Here is a 22778-nt window from a genome sequence, read left to right on the forward strand (position 1 = left end):
CAGGGCCAAGGATAAATAAAAATGTCTTTCTCTTAATTAAGACTCAAGTCCTTGCACTCAAGATTGATGAAAAGCACTTTCACAACCAAGGGACAGGAGAAGGGAACCTTTTCATTTACTTGGTTTCTGACATAGAGAATGTAACATGTCCCCTCAGAAAGAATTACAACTAAACAAAGGAATGATTAAATTAAATCGAAATTATAATTGTTTAAAACATGTATTTGTTTACATAATAGACACATTCCCACAAGTTAAATCATTTTTGGTTCTAGTTTTATGAATCAAAGAATTTTCTCTTTAGCTTCCAGTTTTGTTTCTGAAATGTTTTATTGTCTGTTGATTGCAATTGAGGGCAGGGTTTTAACAAATATGGCTAAGATATTTTTCCTTTCAGGAGCTGATGTCCTTAAGTGCACTAATAGAGATCCTTATGGAATTGAACCCAGAGCCGGACAGCAAACCCTTCTTCAAAGTGAAGGATATTTTTGTGATATAACTCCCTCTGTGTGAGTTACTTGTGTCTGTAGTTCAACTTAATGGAGTGTAAACAGCCTTGATTAATGAAGTAAATGAGCCTACGGATTTCGCTACAGTTGTGTTCAGTGTAAGTTATTTATCAGGGTCTCGGTACTTTGATGGAGAAATCTTAGGTAAGGCTGTTCAACATCAAATGCTGTGAAAATAGTAAATCCTTGACTGCAGAATTTGCATTGTATGAAAATCCCAACAGATGACAGTATACTTTGGCATGCAAATTTTGCCTGTAGCCAGCAGATGGCAGTGTTCAACCCAATTCCGTTCAACTCATTGAGATTGCTATTTGATCAGCTAAGTTTTTTTTAATTTTATTTTATTATTAGTTTCAAGTATACAGTGTATTGGTTAGACATTGATCAGCTAAGTTTTTGCTGAGCACCTACCTAAAGCATTGTGCTAGGTGTTAGGGATGTAGCCGTAAACAAAAACAGAACAGTTGATTACTTCTGTAGAATTCATTTGTTTTTTATGCACTATGTGTAAGATGAGAAGGCCTGTGAATAATCTCTTAAAATTACAGATTATGGTCCTGTTATCATATTGGTGAATGGAGGAGGTAGCAGGTAGGATAATACACAAGAACCAAAAACTATAACACAAAACAGAGATGAAAAGTTCATTTAAATGACAGAGACATGGTGATGGCTCATTGGCAGTAAGATCTGTTTCAATAATGATCATAGGGAAACAGTTGATTTTAGGGTCATCCCTCAGTCTATTGCCTTTTGTCTAAGACTGTGGAACCACGATCCCTTATCTGTAACCCTTAAGATCTGATTTGTTTAGATCTCAGAATTTTGAGGATCTTAGAAAACTAATACATTCATACTTAAAGCAATCAACTCTACGAAAATTCACACTTTAGTGTATATACATGCTTATACCAGTCAGGTCTGCTTTGCCAAAGGCTTTCGGTTTTCAGAGATTTTAGATGTTGGAATGACAGTTAAGTGTCGTGGGTCTATAATGTATTATTCTATGACAAAAAAAGAATCTACCCTAAAATCTCCAAATTCCATGCCAGTTTTGTGGAAAATTGATTCCCAGTCTGTGGAAACCTTGAGAATTTGATTTCTATATTTATTTACAGATTTGTTCAGTGTTGATGGGTCTGAGTATTATCATTCTTGTATTTTTTTCAGCAAAATGATCCAGAATTAATTTTGTTTTGAGAATTTTTAAATAGTTTCATTAGCTATTTTAAGATAATTAAGGCTATTGCAATATCTGGATTGGAAATTATGACCTTAGGGATAAAAATATTTTTCTTGTTATTACTCACAAATTAAACATGCCTTGGGATTTTTGCTAAGTTTCTATGTATTTACCAATAAAAAATCAGTTAATTAAATGAAAGGACATTGGATCAAAACAAGCGAAGACTTCCATTATTTATAATCATCTAGCTTTTGGTTATCAAGTTTTATTTAACTTGTAGAAAAACAAGGGGGGCATTTACTACACTATCTTGGAATGTTAATGATCTTCATACATTCTAGATTTTAAAAGATTGATTTTTAAACTTCATTTTAATTAAAAAATTAAAAACATTTTGCCACAATTTCTCTAGGTGACAAGAGACTCTAAAAGGGAGGTTATTTCCAGGAAGTCAGGAGGCTCTCCAAATGAAATTGTGACAGTTGAAATAATCAGGATGAGTGAAAGAAAGTTAGGGATGACCAAAGAATTCAAGGAGCTCTCAGCATAGAAGAAACAAACAAAATCAGTCTTCTTAGCTAGACAGGATGTGTCTTCTAACATCTGATTTCACAAAATGTCTGCTTCGTTGTTTAGTCTTTATGTTGTTCTCAAAATATTTGAAGCAGCTTATGTAAATACATACAAAATAACAAATTAAAAAGATGTGTATGAGATAAAGTCAGGGGCACACAGGAAGGAAACTAAGGAAGTCATGGTGAAGGAGGGGAGTGAGAAGCTGGCCTCTGAGCTTTCCAGGTTCCAAAGTAAAGAGAAGCACGCGCAGTGCTGCGAGAATATAAGCTCATTGAGGTGAGAGAGCAGGTTTTATTCACGGTCAGCATTCTAGGACACCACACTCTGTCTTAGAATAGGCAGGTGATAAATATTCGTCAAATGAATCAATATTAATAGTGTCTCTAAGATTAAAAATAACAGTCGTGGTCTGTGGAAACACTTGTTTTTAGCATTTAGAAATTTCCTCCTGGGCTTCATAAAGGGGACACACTACAGAGGTGAAGGACCAACATCCCCAGTAACATCTTGAAGAATAATGGGACAAATTTTCTAGGGGGTTTTGATTTATTTGTTTATTAAACAAACATGTCTTGCCTTTTTTTTTCTTTTCTTTTTTTTTTAAGACAGGAATTCAAAAACTCTAGAAGAGCGAGAATGTAATTAAACAAATATGGGAAAGTGTTACAAGTAGTATATAATACAATCTCCTCAGATTGCACTCATGGTAACTCAACACCTAGAACATGTAGCACCTACTTAGTACTTGGTAAATATTTGTTGAATGGATTGATGAAGAGTTCATCCAATAGATGGAAGGGAAAAGACTTCTGATCACAGGGAAGCAGAGTTAGTCACAGATTTGGGGAACTGCTGCTGCCCCAGAGGGAGGATGGGGTCATTTGGTGAGAAGTTAATCTGTGGAAATAAACCTGAGTAAGATCTGGAATGCTAGCATAGGGAGCTTTATTTTATTTTACTTTTTTTTTTTTCTTTTCTGTTTTTAAATTTGTTCAAGAACGATCTTCATTTAAAGGCAGAAGAGAAGCCTCATATATGATGTACCAACTCATTTGACACATTTCTTCTTGCTTAATCATCCTCTGAAGCATTGCTCCCATTTTCCATATATAAAAAAAACCAAAATCGACCCCCCCAAAACAACAACAACAACAAAAACAAACAAAAATCTGAGTCACAGAGTTGAATGATTTGCCCAAGATTACGCATTTGAAAGAAAGCTTTCACTCAGTAATTCAATGAAATGCTCATTCTAAAAGATATGGGAAAGGGAGTGGTACAGCAGTTCCCATCATTGGCCCCAGGTCCTCCTTGTCCTGGAGAATCACTCCCAGGTACTCACTCAGCACCTAGCCTCTTCATTAGCTTTGGGAGCACAGAGAACTCAAGGTTGAAAGTTGTACCAAAGCTGCGGGGCAACATTTAAAATATAAACAGACATAACCCATAATTTACTGTGAATTGCCTTTGGCATTGAGACCCCATGCAGATCTTTCTTTGCTAACATCTGGCCTTTTTAATTAAAAAAAAATTTCGACTACAGTTTCAATTATAGTTTCAATATTATATTAGTTTTAAGTGTACAACATACTGATTAGACATTTATATAACTTAAAAAGTGATCCCCCTGATAAGTCTAGTACCCACCTGACACCATACATAGTTATTACAATATTTATTTTGTTTTTTAGATTCCACATGTAAGTGAAGTTATATAGTATTTGTCTTTCTATGCCTGACTTCCTTCACTTAGCACAATATCCTCTAGGTCCATCCATGTTGTCACAAATGGTAAGATTTCAGAATAAATCAACAAACAAGTGTTGGTGAGTATGTGGAGCAAAGGGCACTCTCATGCACTGTTAGTGGGATTGCAAATTGGTGCAGCCACCATGGGAAACAGTATGGAGTTTCTTAAAAAAACAAAACAAAACAAAAAAAACTGCTTTGTAACCCAGCAGTCCTACTTCTGTGTGTTTATCCAAAGAAATCCAAAACACTAATACGAAAAGACATGTGCATCTCTGTGTTCAGTGCAGCATTATTTACAGTAGCCAAGAGATAGAAGCAACCTGGATGTCCATCGATAGACAATTGGGTAAAGAAGAAGTGATACATATACACAATGGAATATTACTCGGCCATAAAAAAGAATGAAACCTCTGGCCTTCATGTGACCAAGAACCACTGGGATGACTTAGATGCTAAATTTCCTGACCAAGGTAACGGACTCCTGCAGAGAAACTGGTCATTTCATATTCTGCTTACCGAAGACTTAGTTGTATTCAACGTGTTTAACATGCTCAACATGGTGTCTGCCACATAGTAAATGTGTATTTTGATACTAAATTTATATTTAGTTACATGAGTACTAGTTAGTATTATTCTCCCACAATCACTATCTCTCACAGGTTTGAACCTGAGACACCATGCTTATACTTGTGGCCTTGCAGCTGCAGTGTGGTAATGATATCTACACAAACATAGATTTAGTATTCACGTGAGGGATCGATACGTACAGTAAGGGTGAGTTGTTTTATCATAGGATTATTATGAATTAAGGCTGGCGCTCAGTGGGCCTGTCTCTCCCCACCCCCTGGCTTTTCACTGGAAAAGAGAGCGAAAAGGGAAAGAGAACTCATGTTAGAATTTACAGAGAGCATGAGTACATAACAGGTATTTAACAACCTTCCTGGTGCACAGACAGCTTTTTAGGCTGCTGAGAGAACTTGGGGAAGAGATACTGAATGGTTGTTAGAAATATTTTAGAATCATGGAAATATAGAAGAGTTTCAAATGACAGGCAAAGGGTCTAATTATCTGAAGAAAGACACTTTTTAACCCTAGATTGTAACTTCCAATTCATTTCTCAATAAGAATCTAATATAGATTTTTTTAAAAGATGATTCGTGAGCATCTGCAGAGGAAGCACACACCCTGGTAAATTCCATCTCTCCAAGTTTCACAAACAACAGGCCAGGCCAGATCAGGGCCATTTCTTTTGGGATGAATTGCCAGTTGTACAGCTTAGGGAGTCATGTATTTGCATTTCAGCCAAGAGTCCTAATGTGAATTGATTTTTATTTTATTTTCATGCCTGTTACATGTTAAGCACTACCATAAGCACTGTGGATAATTGAGCTAAAGGATTTCAGTTTCATGATGTCTAAGTATTCTTTGATATTTTTCTCAAATAGATGCACATGAAAGAATGGTTGAAATAGATAGGTACATAAATAACTGGTTTAATAAACTTTTTATAATAATGTTTATACATTTTTGGATATACCAGAAATGGTGAGAAAGTGTTAGTGGACGGGCCTAATCCTGAAAGATGTTTTTTGGTTTTTTTTTTCCTGTGACAAAGGCAAAAATTGAGGTGAAATGTAACAATAACAAAAGTTCTATGCTCTTTTCTACTTATTTTAAAAATCTAGTAATTTGTACGTGTGCATATTTGTGAATGTGTGTATTAAGGATTTAGTATTGATGCATAGATTTTTACCACAAACCATTGACATATAAATAAAACCTTCCTAAAAAGAATCTTCCTCCTATCTAAACAGTGTTGTCACCTACAACCACTACTGCACAACCACAACCACACCAATCCTGAGAGAGGGGTGTGTGGGTGAGCAGGAGAATGTGTCTAGGATGGCCAGAAACTTATTACAACTTCCATGTACTTAGTTCTGATGAATCATTTTTTTTTCCCATGAGTTCATGAATGTCTCAATGTCAGGGCTTGTGTATGTTACTTGAATATCTGATAAAATGCCTGAACCCTCACAAGTTCTCAAGCTTATACGCTTCTTGAAATGTACTTCCCTCTCCCTACCCCCACCCCCGAAATCCCTTAATTTGATCTCATATTGCATTAATTATAGAATAGCATTATTATTAGTTACCTATTACTGTTATATCAAATTAACACAAAGTTAGTGGCTCAAAAACAACACAGATTTAAAATTCTACAATTCCAGATGTCAGAAGTTCCTCAGATGAAGGTGTTGGTAGGGCTGTGTTCCTTCCTGAAGATTCTCAAGGAGAATCTGTTTTTCTTTCCTCTTCCAGCCTCTAGAAGCCCCCAAGTTCTTTGGCTTATGGCCTCCTTCTCCCATCTTCAAACCAGCAACTCTCTGACCCTTTTTCTGGTCACACTTCTTTCTCTGACTACTCTGTCTGGAAAGACTCTCTTCTTTTAAGAATTGGTGTGATCATATTGGGCCTACCTGTATGATCCAGGTTATCACCATGTAAGGTAACATATTCACAGATTTTGTGATTAGTTTTATGATTAGTGTGCAGACATCTTTAGGAGGCCATTATTCTACTTATCACAGCATCCAAATAAGAAAAGTGGTGTAAGTTCTTAGACTATACCCAGAATATTTCACTGTGCCTCACTTCAACCAAATCTTTATTGTAGCAAAGAACCAGAACAGCAAGGAGATTTGGAGTTGTGTCAGTCTAAGGTTTGTTTAAAGGAATAGGATCTTTAGTTTAGAAAAAAAAAGAAAGACCTATATTTAGGGGTGGAGTTGGGATTCCAGTTTGAGGGGTCATGAGATAATTATTTCTTCAAAATATCAGAAAGTTCTGTCACATGTGCAATCAGAGGACAGAACAGGATTAATTAACTTGAGAGAAGCAGCTTCTGGTGAAATTAAGGCAGAGCTGGGTAAACATTATCAATGTCTTTAAGTCCAACAGGCTGGAAATGGCATGGCTTGATGACGTGGGGAGTCTTTTAAAAGAGATTTGAGTATTAGGTGAAAGATCAGCTGAGGTGAACTCTCAAATTCCATTTAACTCTCAAAGTCACTGATTCTGTGACTCAGAATTTTAGTCATAACCTTTGGGCACCTCTGAGTGCATATAACTAGAGCTGGCCAATGTCCTACATACTTAGTGAGGGGGCATCTTTTTGTCCTCACCAAATATACATCTAAAGATCTGTCCCATGCCAGATAAAGGAAGTGGTGAAGGAAATTGGTAGAGTTCAGATGCCTGGTTGGAAGATGCAGTGGCTCATGTTACTATTGAGAATATAAAGGCAATAGCCATAGGGACAGTACAAGTTTTAAAATATTATACAAATACTTAAAAAATACTCTGGAATATTCAGGGAAATGAAAAGAAACAAACCATAGAGACAAGGCATGAAGAAAGTGTAGATTCATTGCTATTAGCTGGATTGCATGGGTGTATGACTCATCTATTGAGGAAACTGGATATTTATAATGAAAACAAAAGAGCAGACCAGATTCTTTCATCTTGGTCCAGAAAACTATATATTTTTTAGACTTCTCTTCATCAGTCTACTTTTGTGATGATTATTTGGAATAACTTTTGTAATATCTGGGAACTACTGTAGAAAGTGTTGTTTTTATGTCAATAGTATGTGCTGCATAAAAGTACTTTTCAATACTTTAAGTAGTTTATGTTACCATATTCTTGATCTTTTAAGTACACATATGAATATCTAAGTTATAAACCCGAACTATATTCAGTGTTGTGTTAGACCGTTTCACCCACAAATTATTTTCTATCCCATACACATTCAAAAGGAATTAAGAATTAGTTACAACTTCAGTTGTATTCAAGAGAAGTCTTTGTGGTTCTCTATGGCTGTGATTTTTATGTCTTCAAAGAGAGGTTTAAGTGTCTTTGGGGTTGTAATGGCCACTTTAGACCAAGAGGAGCTTTTTCAGACACTTAAGATTTTGAGCCGATACTGTGAATGATTTTATACCATTTCATCTTCTCTCCAATTCTATGGATGATGATCATCCTAGCCAGTTTCTGACACTCCTCTCTACAGTCAGGGGAAGGTCAGCTATTTTTTGATCCCCTTGGGAGAGAGACAGCTCCTCAATCAGTTTCCTAAAATAGATGGCCATTCTCAGCTGCTGGGCTGGAGTCCCTCCAGGGGTGAGCAAAGGGAATACAATCTACCAGCTGGTTGTGAGTGAGAAGCCACCAAAACAGAAACTAGGAGAGGCTTCTCAAGAAGATTCTGCCTACTCAAAACTCTATTCTTTTTGTTGTTATTGTTATTGAGAAGCTAGGTGTCTGCCATTTTAACATTTCTTATTTAAAGGGAAACCATTGGATTGAAAATGAGACTAAATGTCACCATCTTCTTTGGGGCTCTCTTTGGTGCTTTGGGGGTTTTACTTTTTTTGGTGGCTTTTGGATCGGATTATTGGCTTCTTGTGACTGAAGTGGGGAAGTGTTCAGGTGAACAGAATGTGCGTTTCTTTTTCAAAATATTGATGTATTTGGTAGTGGTGTGGAAAGCCTTGTGTATCCTCTTGAAATCAGAGCATAGCAGTGGAATATCTATTTCTTCATAGAAGAGATATGTGAAAAGCTACTGATCATTATTACTGGATAAAATGCATTGCTTAAAAAATTTCCTGGTCATAACAATTTAGATTATGTTCCTTGTGTTGATGGCAAGTTACTTCATTTATGTTCTGTGCAGATAGAGAATGTCACTTTCCACCATGAAGGATTCTTCTGGAGATGTTGGTTTAATGGGATTGTGGAAGAGAATGATTCCAGTATCTGGAAGTTCTGGTACAGTAAGTACAATTTCACTTTATTTTCTCCTTTGCCTTTAAAATAAAAGTCAGCAGCTTCTTATTTAGTATACGTCCTTTACAAAATAGGATAGATTCTTGTTGTAGAATCTCAATAGGGTGTCATTGAAAGTTTCATGAAGTGACTCCTTTTCAGTTAGTAAAAATGGCCATAACAATAATTATTTTATTTTAACCTATAAATAGGAGTCTGGATATTTATGGTTAAACTGAATTATTTACTATTTCCTTGTGCACGTTTAAAACACACTAACCCTAACATGTGATATTATTTTTGGTATTGTTTTTGAGTACCCGTTGTGGCTGTATTACAAATAAACATTTTTATTTTTTTAGAAAATCCAGAATTAGAGATGTATTATTTCATATTCATAGGTTCAACATTAAAAAATATTTTTATAAGAAAACTTAATTGTCAGCTGTGACAGATGAAAGCTTGCTCTGTTTGGGATTCAACCAGGTTTGTGGGCAATATCAAGACATGCCTTGCTTTTGATGTTTTCATTCTCTCATAGAAACTTTAAAGTTCTTTTTTGAAGTGGAATAGCATCTTAAAAATATGATGCATTCTTTCAACCATATTCATTGTATTGTACTAATCTTTGAAAATCAGCTCATTGAAGATAGCTAGCCTTTATCTTATTTCATCCAATGAATAAAAGTACTGTTTATTACCCTAAAGCTTATCGTGGGTGGAAATACTCGTGTAATAAATCAAAATATGATATTTGCATGAAAGTCAAGATTTTGGAATGTATAATAAAAATAGGAGGTCATGGAAGACTTAAGCAAGCTGATGGCAACTTGGCATATGTAAAAGGAGCAAAGTAACAGTGAAATGACATTTTGAGAAGCATAATTGGTAGACTATCTTATAGTCATTTCAGAGAGGAAAATGAACATGCAATGTGTCAATAAAAATTATTTAGACTTTGATAAAGTGGATAAATCAGGCCATACAAGAGGAAGATTTTGCCAAGGATTTAGAGAAAGAAAGAATATTTTATTCCTCCTTAAAATATCCATAATAAAAATTTTCAAGTTTTCAAACAACATAAAAGTTCTCTTCTTGTGGTCTCTTCAAATGCTAAAAATGTGTTTGAATTATTAACTTGTATTATCTATCGTTTCCATCTTTTCTCTAAAAATAGGATGTAGAAGAAATTTTATATAATTGGAACTCATCAAGGTTAAATTTAAGTTTATTAGAGTTTAAAAACAATAATTTTTTGAATACTTACTGTGTGCTAGGCATTGTATTAGGAACTGAAGAATATGGTATTGTATTAGGAACTGAAGAAATGAAATGTGGTGCCTTCACTTTTAAGGTGATAGATAATACAGGCATTCTCTGCACTGTATTATGTCATGAACTGGATGTTTTGGTTAAATCCACTTTCTAGGTTCTTCTCAATGTGAGGTCTTTGGAAAGTCTTCCCTTCTCAGTCAGCAATTCTCTGAATTTCTTGATCTCATCTGCAGTTTTCTTTAGCTTGTGTACCCCCAGACTCCATATTTCTCTTAGCACAAGTCTTTGCTCAGCTTCTCAATAACAAATACCACTGTTTTGGTTTTCTTCCTAGCCAATCAACCACTGTCCAAGAACTGCATGCATGCTTACCTGTCGCCATATCCCTTCATGAGGGGCGAGCACAATTCTACCTCCTACGACTCTGCAGTTAGTAAGTACTGCTATCCTCAGAATGTCCTATAGTTTCAACACTTTTTTCTGATATCAATCTGTTTTATGCAAAAGAATAGGATGTCATTTTTAACACACCATTTATCATTCTAATAGAATATAACTTTAAAAGTAAAGCCATTATAATTTGCTTGCTACTTATAAAGATAATTTTTTAAAAGCGCATTTTCTGATATGGAAATCATGATATTCATTAACAGGATCTGCTTCTTAAGGATTTAACTAACCTACAACTAGTCTGACAATTGAAAATATTGTAATATACACCCTCCTTTTAAAATAATTTTTTGCAGTTGTTACACATAGGATTATGCTACTGAATTCCTACAAAGTGACTGAACTCTGTTATGTGTGATATCCCATAGAAGGAAGATAGTCAGGTGTTATTAGTTTCTTTTGTGTTTTCCTACTGTTTTTTTTTTTTCTACAGAAGGAACATAAATCTTAGTTTCTATAGAAAGCACATAATATATAGTATATAAATTTAGTTTTATAGAAAGTACATAAACTTGGTATGTTAACTTTACTCTGAGCTGGTTTCATGAAGTTTTTCATAAAGAGCGCTTATCCTAATCTTAAAACCAAGGGTTAGTATAGAATTTGCTAATGTCATAAACAGAGCTCCAAAATATTTGTTTTTCAGAAAATACCTAATATATTTAATGCTTTGAATGAACTTATCTTAGTCAGGATTCTCCATAGAATCAATATAGGAGACAGATGTTGAGGGAGAGATTTTAAGGAATTGGTTTGTGTGATTGTGGAGGCTGGCTGGCATGGTTGAAATCTTAGGGCCAGTCTGCATGCTGGAGATTCAGATAAGAGTTGATATTACAGTCTTGGGTCTGAAGAACGGAAACTCTGGTAGAATTTCTGTGTCGCAGTTTTGAGAATCACTCCTTCTTCAGAAAACCAGTCTTTGTTCTTAAAACCTTTAACTGATTGGATGAGGCCCACCCCCATTACGGAGGATAATCTGCTTTACATATAGTCTACTGATTTTAAATGATAACCACATCTATCAAGTACCTTTACAACAGCATTTAAATGAGTGTTTGGCCAAACAACTGGGCACTATGGTCTAACCAAGCTGACACATAAAATTAACCACAATAGAACTTCTATCATTCATCCATTTTTTTCATCTTTCTGTAAAACATATATTTCCATACATTATAATTTTATTTTTAGTTTGTTAAAGGATGTAATATTTGCTTATATCACATCATTAGTACAACATTTTATGGAGTGATGTGGGGTCTGGATAGGAAAAGAGGTGAGCTGATCTGTAGCTGTGCTTGTCCTCCACTGGGGCGGCTTGTTACACACAGTCAAAAGGACTGTGACTGTTAGTCTTGAAAATATGTGCAGTGTAGCTGCTTTTTCCCCATTAAAACCTAAGTGAGACATCTTATTTACATTTTTCAAAACCTCTTGTTTTATGTATGCTGTGGACTTTCTCGCTGCTAAGAGAAGAGATGGCATAGGAAAGAGTACAATAAACCATTTTATATTACAAAAAGTTACAAAAAAGGTAATCTTTCCCCAATGTTCTTACTTTTAGTAAATGAACTAAAATGTAGTATACAGTTGGTTTTCTAGCACTTTAGTTATTTGCATAAATGTTAGTTTTGTTGTTGATATTCATATGCTGAGATCCTACGATGAGGCAGGTATTAGAGGCCCCATATATTTTAAAATTCATCTACATATTTGAAAAGTCTGAACCTCAAGGAGATAGTAGAAAACTTGAAAAACAAGGTAACATAATCTATGCATAATAATTATGAGGGAGATGGATAGTAAATGCATGTCAGAAAAATTATACTGTAATTATACTTAGAATTATTATGTAGCACTGCAATAATTACTGTGTCATTTTTTGGATCTAATGACAAAACCTTATTCCAATTTTTAATAAAATTATCAAACTCCTCTTTGGCACACATATTGTAGCTCATCCACTTTACGCAACTTTATCAAACACCTTAAGTAAAAATTACTGAGATGGAAGAGGTATGTCCTACAGCACAGATAGTACATACACATTCCATTTATCTTCATGATATTGTACAGTGTTATCTGACATTATATTTGTGTGATTTTTTTTTTTAAATCATTTTCTTTATCCAAGAGAAGGGCATAGATTTCATCAAAAGGATTCTACCTGAATTGAAAGTGTGTGTTTCCCAGTCAAGGGGGCCACACCATCTTCACTAGACTCTGTAGCCACTCTGTAGCTTCATGCAGCTTCATAATTATCAGGCGTGATACATTTGCCAGTTTATTTTGGATAAATTTAAAGTATTGTTTGTAAAATTTGATCTATTCTGGCTGGCCTGGAAAATTATTGGAAAGATGGTTTACATTCTTCTGAGTTTTTACAGTTACAGTTAGCCAATATTGAAATCGGTGAAAATAATAGTGGTATATGATTTTTATGGAAAGACTGTTTTAGAATCATTGGATGCTACTGATAAAATTATTCTATTTCATAACATGGAGACTGAGACTTAGACACAGAGAAACCACATGATCCCGTTGTCACACGGGGTCATTACCAGAACTAATGCAAAAGTTCAAGTCTTTAGATTTTGTTTATTGATAACTTTATAAAATGCAGTGAATGAAAAGGCTAATTTTAATGCTTAAATTTTTTAAGTATAAGTCATTTAGTTGACTCTCAATGAAAAAATAAGTTAAATATATATCGTTGGTTTATTCTACCTTTCTATCTGATCCTGACCTGTGTATACAGTCAGGTCTAATTCAGTGTTTCCTTAATTTTTAAAATCTCAAATATATTATCAAAAATTCTGTTATGCTGAAATCCAGTTATTTTAATGGTTGCCCAAGCCTGGAGGGGTAATCTAATTCTGAGATTGTTTTTTGAGGTAGGATTGTATACTTCGAAGTCCATTAAACAACTCCATACCTTTTGATGTCTGTCACAATTTAGCTTTTCTGGTTCGTTTCATGCTTAAACTCAGTCACAGTTCATTTATTTAGTATCACTTGATAATCATGTGCTAGACATAGATTAGTTTCCAAGATAATTCAATCCCTGAGCAAACTAATCATTTATTTTTGATGTCCCCCAGCCTGTGACCACACCTCCATCAAAATGCTCATTATACTTCACTATAATTGTTTGTTTTCCTTCATTGTCTATTGCAACTCCCTATATACACAGAATGTTACATACTCATATTTACATCCCCAGAACTTAATATAGTGGCTGGTACTTAGTAGATGTTTAACTATTGGTACAGAATGACAAAACTAAAATTACAGGTAATATTTTCAGCAGTTAACTATTTCAATTTAATTTTTTTCCAAGTGGAAAAATTTTCAAAACTAAATTTCGTACTTGGCTTTCTTTCTAAGCAGACTATGTCAAACATGATTTCATATTTTCTTAATGAGCTGGAAAAACGCTCACACGCAGGCCAGCCACCATGACCTTCTTTGAGTTCCTCAGAATCAGTATTTGTCCTCTAGGCCCTAGGCCTTTATTTGTGCCATCCCTCATCCCCAAATACTATTTCTCTTTTCAACCCTTCCTCCCATCATTTCGCTAACAAAGCAGGTCTATCTTCCCAGCTAGTTCAAACTTCAGTTTTATAAGGAAGCCTTCTTTGCTGGCTCCCTAACCCACTAATACTTGGACTAGACTGGGCTCTCCTTTATAAACACATGCTTTAATTTGATAATTCATAGCACAGATGTTAATTATTCTGTGATTGTTTTGTGTGTGTATTTTCTTTCCAATTCAACTCTCAACTCCTACAGTGAAGTCTTTAATGCTTGGTTCACCATTGTATCCACTGTAGGCTGAATATATTTTTATATAATGACTGTTTCTACATAAGAGTATTGGAAGTCTTCATGACTGTACTGTGGTAACACCCTACATAACAACCAATATATGTAGGAATTTTTTAAACTTTACTAAATGGACCTAGATTACTCTTAAAATATATTACTCATATTTTTTGTAGTTTTTAGGTCTTCAACATTGTTTTCACATGTCAGCTGTCCTTTGCTTTTATTGTCAGTGTTTATGTATTTAGTATTCTATTCTGGTCTTTTTTCCCCATCACCATTATAACATAAATATAGAGTGAAGTACATAAGTACATATGACATAAGACTAAAATCAGGAAGGCAACTAGGCAACATATTATTGGTCAGCAACACCTTAGGCTGTAAGTAACAGAAAACAGACAGTAGCTACAAAATAAGGGATATTTTTCTCCCACAATAAGTTCAGAGGCAGCTGCCCTAGTGATGCTGTTAGGGCCCCAGTGCCTTTCAACATTTACTTCCACCATCCTTGGCAGGTGGACAGTCAACATCCTGTTCTTCCATCGTCAGAAGAGCAGAAGTGTCCCTAGAATTCTTCAGTAGATTTCTAACACTGCTTTCTTCATCAGAATTGTATCACATGGTGCCTGTTAGGTGGGGACTTGGAGTTGCTGGTTTTCTAGCCACTGTAGTGGAGCAGCAGAAGGAAGAAAGACTGGGACAGTGTTGACAGGACCAGCCCGAAGCTCCTCCTCTGGCCACTAGCATCATAATTCTGCCTATAAGTCATCGGGACTTGAACGAGGGTAGGACAGCAAAGATGAAAAGAGAATAATAAATGTCAGTGATATTTAAAGAGTTAATGCATAAAATTTGATAGGCAAACAAAAGAAAGCTAGAAGAATCTAGGATGTTGAAGAAATTTTCTTTTGAAGAACATGTAACTCAGTTTATACAATATACAATAAAAGGTAATATACTCACTTCTCCCTAAACAATAAATATTATTTTAGAGTATTTCTTTCCAGTCCTTTTTATATGCATATTGTAAATAGTTTTATTCATTATAAATACAAATGTGTATCTCACTTTTCTATTTTTAAGATAGCACACATTTCTTTATGTTTTTACCTAATGGTTTTTTAAATTTGAAATGTTAGATGCAACATCCACATTAAAAATAATTATACATGTGTAGCAATTTTTATAATATGTGTTAATCATTTTGAATAGATTGTCTTCATTGTTGCTGTGCTGTAGACCAACATGCTTGCCAAATGGTGCTGAACTGTGAATGATTTCAACTTAGGAAATTCAGTAAGGGGGCAGAGACATGATGATCAAGAGGAGGGGACATATTTTGAAGTGGAGGATGAAAATTTAGTTTGGATTTTGATATGATAGATTTGGATTGATGATGGAAAACCAGTTTGAAATAATTCAAGTAGCTCGATGTGCAAAACTAATTTTCCTTTAGCCCAATAGATACTGATAAGGCATTGCAGAGGTGGTTTTTGAAAAAAAATCATAGGAAAGGAGGCAGTAAAATAACAATACTTAGTGGGAGAAGGAGAGAAACAAGGATAGTCCACAAAGAAGTAAAAGAATGAAGCATTGAGAAGCTTCATTCTCAAATACTCCTGTATTTGAGGCTGGAGTATTGTCAAAGGGGCTGGTGTATTGTCAAAGGGGCTGGTGGAGCGGGGAGTCTTGGGAAGGAGGTAGTGGTCCCCAATGACAAATGCAGAGTGAATGAGAATGAGAAGGGGGAAGGAAGGAATTAATTGGGTAACCCTCTGATAATGGACTAGAGGGCCCTGGCAATCCCCTGCCTCCTCCAGGAAGCCATTCCACATTCCTGCACATTCTGTTGCCTGAGGGCCCTCCCCAGAACCAATCTCTAGCCCAGGCTCCCTCCTCCTCCTCTTCTCCCAAGAGACAAGGTCGGAAAGCAGTGATCTTTATCAGGGGCAAGACCACAGAATGCTGGGTATGTGAAACCTCACCCTGGGAAATTTAGGGAGTGGGCAGTGAGGAAATGATACCTTTGTTATTAGCCAACCCTTGGAATAGTTACTCCAAGAGCACAGCGTTAGAGTACCAAGTACTTAGGAAATAATTGTGAACACACATACACATCTTGCTTTACTATACAAAGCGACATAAGATCAAATATAAAAATGAATGTTGTTTTATCTGACTGTTTGAAAAAGCACAGAAATGAATTCAGATTTGAGTTTAAAGTTAATATTAATACCTAAATAATGGAGGAGACATATCAACATATCATAGGTATCTAATTTCGTTGGGGAGGCCTCCCGCTTCCAGATGGCCTCCTGCTATCCTGGTGTAGCTGGGTTTTGTTTACCAATTATTTTCATGTTCAGATATAGTGAATCTGGACATTGTCTTAAACATACCAAATAGTCTTTAATACTTTATTCTGCTCAGCTTTGGGAGTGTAGAAAAAAAATATACACTGCAAAATTGAATGGAAAATATAATTCAGTCTTTTTTTTTTTTTGTCATAAATGTCAAGTAGATATTTAGAAATGCCTTAACATGCACTTAATTTCCTACTGTTCATTCAGATATTTGGGATCACACAGCCATGGCCATAGACACAGCATGATATTACAGGTGGCTGCAGTCCCTGACTTCTGGCTGGCTCTGCCTCTGTGACCCTTGTGTGGGCTCCCTCTCATTCAGGTTGGAGTGCCACTCATAGGGAGGTTTGCTCAGCTTTTAAATATGGCAACTCACGAGGATACAGTATGCTTTCCAGTTCCAGGGCCCAACTTCAAAGCTGAAATCAAAAATCACTCTTTCAGACAGTGTTATTATTGTTTACTACGATTTATTCATGGACATCCAAGGATTGTTTGGCAGTTTATATAATACCCTTTCAATAATGAAGGTGGATGCTCTCTGTAAACAAGACTGTATGGTCATTTATAATAGTGTGGCTTGGCTTCCTTTCATAGAGGACAGATTCCAGCCTCTACAGAGGCTTCTGGTGATTTCTGCAAAAATGTCGGCCACACTCAGAGGGAGAAATAGCCTCTAATGATAGGGCACTTCTTGGTGCTCTGGACCAGGGTTTCTCAACTTTGGCAGTATTGACACTTTGGGCCAAATTATTCTTTGTTGTGGGATTGTTTTGTGCCTTGTAGGATCTTTAGTGGCATCCCTGGCCTCTACCCACTAGATGCCAGTAGCACCCCTCAGTTGCAATGATCAAAAATGTCTCCAAACATCACTACATGTCCTGGTGTGGTGGATACAAAATCACCTCCACTGGGATATTCCAGACATTTATTCCTAGTATTTATGACCCAGGGCCAAAGCTCTTATTTGGAATTATATTCATACTGCCTACACTCTGTGCCCAGCTCCAATGCTGGGCCCAAAAGCGAATAAATAATGGTTAGTTTCCTTGTGCCTTTTTCATGCAAAATACTCAAACTGAATAGGAGCAAAGAGCTGGTACAGGCCTCTTATCTTTAAATATTATTGCTTCTGCTCTAAGCTTTGGACCTTTTCTTAGAAGAGAGTATGAACTAGAGTCAATGAAAAAAAATTATTGAATGCTTGCTACATGCTGGGCACTGTTCTGGATGCTTCAGAGTCAGCCCTCAATTCATGCCCTCATGGAGCTTTCATTGTAGTGGGGAGGCAAAAAGTAAACAAAGTAACTTGGTTGAGAACTTGGAGAAATAAAAGGGGATGGAGTGCATGTGGAGGGGATCTCAGTATTAAACAGGGTGACCAAGGAGGCCTCATAGAGAAAGTGATGTGTTTTGCGTTGGCTAGCCCTAGATTGAATGGGGCTCTGCTGTCCAGCTAAATTGTCACTGTTCCCTGATCCCTTTTTTGAGGACTAGATGGATGCTGTACAGAGTGTGTTTAGCACAGAGTCTGGCTTGTGGTAAGGGTTCCATGGGGGTTCTGAGCTGGGGTTCCAGTCAGTGCATCTGTGTTCACTACCTGGGGTCACCACTTCCTGGTTCTGGCTTCCTGATCTCCACGGAATCCCCTGCACTCATTCGTGAGAGGAAGATCAGCATAGTAACAACCTCACACAGTTGTTAAAATGAAAAGAGATAATAATACAAAGGCTTAGCAGAGTGGTTGCCATGTAGTTGGTATTCAATAAATGTCAGCTATTTTTATGACAGTATACCAATTTAGAGTACTGAAATAAGTCATCATCAGGGCTCATGAATTCAACATAGCTTCTCCTTCATGAAATGCTTCCTGCTCTCTGAATGTGTGTGTGTGTGTGTGTGTGTGTGTGGCAGTCACATCGAGCATTTGGCAATGTTTCTACAAAAAGTTAGGGCTTCATAAATAATGTTCACTGTTATTATCATGTTCACCATCATCCTAGTACAAGACAGTTAATATTACCATCTGTACTGGCCAAGATTTACCACTATTTATTTTGTAATACCAATTAAAATTTATTCAACAAATACTTATTGAGTACGTACTCTGTGCCAGACACTGTTCTAGGTTCTGGGGAATTGCAGAGAACAAGACAGATGGCTATCCCTGCCCTCATGAGACTGACGTTTTAGTGAGGAAGAAAGACAAAACAACGTAAATAAGCCAATTACATAGTACGTTGGAAGATCGTACTATGTAAGTGCTCTGGAAAAAAAATGAAACATTATACAGACTAAGGAGCCTGTAGTGGCAGGGTTGGGTATGAAACAAACTCTACAATGTGGTCAGAAGAAAGCATGCCTCTGAGAAAGTAACATTTGAGTGCAGACCTGTAGAAAGTGAGAGAGTGAGCCATGTGATGTCTGGAACAAGAGTGTTTCAGATAGAGGGAACATCACATGCAAAGGCCCAGAGGCCAGGCATACCTGATGTGTGCAAAGAATAGAAATAAAGTCTACACAACAGAAGAGTGGGTGAGGGGAGAGTTGAAGGGTTGGTCAGAGAGCTGGAGGGTACTGGGAGAAGTTGGGCCAGTGTGAGGACCTTGGCTTATACTCTGAGTGAGAAGAGAGGGGGACTAATGGAGGACTTTGACCTGGTTTATTTTGTAAAAGAATCTCTCCAGTTGTTGTGTTGTTAACAGACTGGAAAGGAAAGGGTGGAACCTGGGAACCCAGTGAGGAGGTTTGCTATATTCCACATGATTACAGCAAGGAGATTAGGTGAAAATTTGTCTGATTCTGGCATGGTCCTTTTAAAATTATTTAACAACCAGTAAAGAAGTCTATCAAATGGACAGCACCTGTGACACAGCAAAATAAAAAAAAGAAATCTTATGTTCAGACTGCTACATACTTTAAAATGTTAGTCCTAGATTCTGTTTTTTCCCTCCTTTTTATTTTTAAAAACTATTTTATTATAGAAATTTTCAAACATAGACAGGCGTGGACAAAAGAGTATAATAAATCCATGTCTTGCCATCACCCAGCTTCAATAATTATCAACATATTTTCTAATTGAATTTTATTACTGTGAGTTCTGAATATATTTTAGCTGTGAGTCATTTACTGAATATGTGGTTTCCAAATATTTTCTTCCAGTTGGTAGCTTGATATTTTATAATCTTAAGGCCTTTCATGTAGTAAATTTTGATGAAGTTCAATTTATGGAGTTTTTCTCTTATGGATCATATTTTTGGTGTCATGTTTGAGAACTGTTTCCCAAACCTCGGGTCCTGAAGACTTGTCTCTGTTTTTTTTTTTCCCAAAAGTTTTATAGTTTTATGTTTTACCTTTAAATCTGTGATCCATTTTGAGCTACTCTTTGTATAAAGTGTACAATTTAGTATTTTTCTAATGTATGTCTCCTTGTTCTAGCACTATTTGTTGAAAAGATGATCTTTCCTCTATTGAATTATTTTTGCACCACTGTCAAAAGTAGTCAATTCATTCTTGTCTGGGACTATTTTTGGATTATGTATTCTGTTCCATTGACCTATGTGTCTATCCCTCTGCCAATGCCATACCATCTTTAGCTCTATGTCTTGAAGTTGGGTTGAATGATTCCTCCCACTAGGTTCTTCGTTTTCAAAATTATTTTAGCTATTCTAGATCTTTTGCCTTTCAATATAAATTTTAGAATAGTCTTGTCTAGATCTATAAAAAATATTTCTTAGATGATAGAATTACCTATTAATCAATTTGGGGAGTATTAATATCTTTATTATGTTGAGTCTTCCAATTTGTAAATGTAGTATAACAATTTTTGCTTCACATATTTTGTAGCTGTGTTGTCAGGTACATACACACTTAGTATTGCTATATACTCTTGGTAGAGTGACCCTTTTATCATTTTGTAATGTTGCCAGTAAATTTTTTATTCTAAAATCTACTTCATCTGATATTAACACAGCCACTCTTTCATTCTTTGGATTAATATTTGCATGTGTATATTTTTTCATTTTTTTACTTTCAACATTCCTGTATAAATATTTGAAGTGAGCATCTTACAGACAGCGTATAGTTAGATGATTTTTTAAAATCAAGTCTGCTAAGCTGTTTAAGCTGTTTCTTTTTTTTTATTATTATTCTAAGACTTATTTTTCAGAATAGTTTTAGGTTCATAGCAAAATTGAGAGAAAGGTACAGAGATTTCTGAAATACCCTCTGTCACTGCACATACACGTCTCCACCATTATCAACATCCCAAACTAGAGTGGTACATTTGTTACAATTGATGAACCTACATTGATACATTCATAATTACCCCAAGTCTATATTTTATCTTAGGGCTCACTATTGGCATCGTATATTCTATGGGTTTGATCAAATGGGTAATGACATGTATCCATTATTACAATATTATATAATTTCACAGCCCTAAAAATCCTCTATGCTCTGTCTATTCATACCTCCTCTCTACCTCAGTATCTGGCAACCACTGAACTTTTTACTGTCTCCATCGTTTTGCCTTTTCCAGAATGTCATATAGTGGGAATCATATAGTATGTTGCTTTTTCAGATTGATTTCTTTCACTTAATAATATTCATTTGTTTCCTCCATGTCTTCTCTTGGCTTGATAGCTCATTTCTTTTTAGCACTGAATAAGTTTACATTGGATGGTTGTGCCACAGTTCATTTAGCCATTCGCCTACTGAAGAACAACTCAGTTTTTTCCAACTTTTGCAATTATTAATAAGGCTGCCATAAACATCTGTGTTCAGGTTTTTGTGTGAACACAAGTTTTCAGCTTGTTTGGGTGATTGCAAGATCATATGGCAAGATATATATATATACACAAATATATATATATGCCAAGATATGTACATATATATATAAATTTTTGTGAAGGGTATAGGTCTGTATCTAGATTCGGTTTATTGCATGTAGATACCCACTTTCTCCAACAGCATTTTCTTTGTTTCATTTTATTGTCTTTGCTCCTTTGTCAAAGATCAGTTGACTATGCTTCTATGCATCTATTTATGGGCTCTCTATTATGTTCCATTGATCTATGCATGTGTATTATTTTGCTGATACCACACTGTCTTGGTTACTGTAGCTTTATAGTAAGTCTTGAAGTCAAGTAGTTTCAGTCTTCCGACCTTGTTCTTCTTCAGTGTTGTGTTGGCTATTCTGGGTCTTTTTCCTCTCCATATAAACTTTAGAATCAGCTTATTGATATCCACAAAATAACTTGCTCGGATTTTGATTGGGACTGCATTGAATCTGCAGGTCAAGTTTGGAAGAAGTGACATCTTGGACAATACTGAGTCTTTTTACTGTGAACATAGGACATCTCTCCATTTATTTAGTTCTTTAATTTTGTTCATCAACATTTTATAGTTTTCCTCACATAGATCTTATACACATTTTGTTAGATTTATACCTATGTATTTCATTTTTTTGGGTGCTAATGTAGATAGAATTGTGTTTTTAATTTCAAATTCTACTTGTTCATTTCTGGTGTGCAGGAAGTCAATTGACTTTTCCGGATTAATCTTATATCTAACAACCTTGCTATTCTTAATTCCCTGAGTGTTTTTACCCTCTTTGTTCTATTCCTTCAGATTCTCTACATAGACGATCATGTCATCAATGAACAAAGACAGTTTTATTTCTTCCTTTCTAATCTGTATCCCTTTCATTTCCTTTTATTGTTTAATTGCATTAGTGATGATTTCTAGTTTGATGTTGAAAAGGAGTGGTGAAAGGGGACATCTTTGGCTTGTTCCTGATTTGAATGAAAAAGCTTCAAGTTTCTCACTGTTAAGTAGGATATTAGTTGTAGGGGTTTCGTACATATGCATTATCAATTTGAGGCATTTCCCCACTATTCCTAATTTCCTGAGGATTTTTTTTTTTTTTATGAATGGGAGTTGGATTTTGTCAAATGCTTTTTCTGCATCTATTGATATGATCATGTGATTTATCTTTTT

The 22778-nt window shown here is 35.6% G+C and overlaps 1 protein-coding gene across 2 annotated transcripts in view; it reads left to right on the forward strand.

Annotated features, from left to right (window-relative positions):
• The first annotated feature begins 4365 nt into the window (after positions 1-4365).
• The window catches only part of TMEM182 (transmembrane protein 182), a 50074-nt gene continuing 31661 nt past the window's right edge, over positions 4366-22778 (forward strand). Inside the window, exons 1-3 of one of the 2 annotated variants that reach the window (XM_039840125.1) lie at positions 4366-4496; positions 8765-8864; positions 10466-10564. In XM_039840125.1, coding sequence (XP_039696059.1) covers positions 4476-4496; positions 8765-8864; positions 10466-10564 — 220 coding nt within the window. In that variant the 5' untranslated portion in view covers positions 4366-4475. Of the gene's footprint in view, positions 4497-8396; positions 8562-8764; positions 8865-10465; positions 10565-22778 lie in introns of those variants that run through there. The other variant, XM_039840126.1, reaches the window with a different exon arrangement.

Source organism: Pteropus medius, unplaced genomic scaffold (genome assembly GCF_902729225.1).
Source record: "Pteropus medius unplaced genomic scaffold, Ma_sr-lr_union100, whole genome shotgun sequence".
Lineage (NCBI taxonomy): Eukaryota > Metazoa > Chordata > Mammalia > Chiroptera > Pteropodidae > Pteropus > Pteropus medius.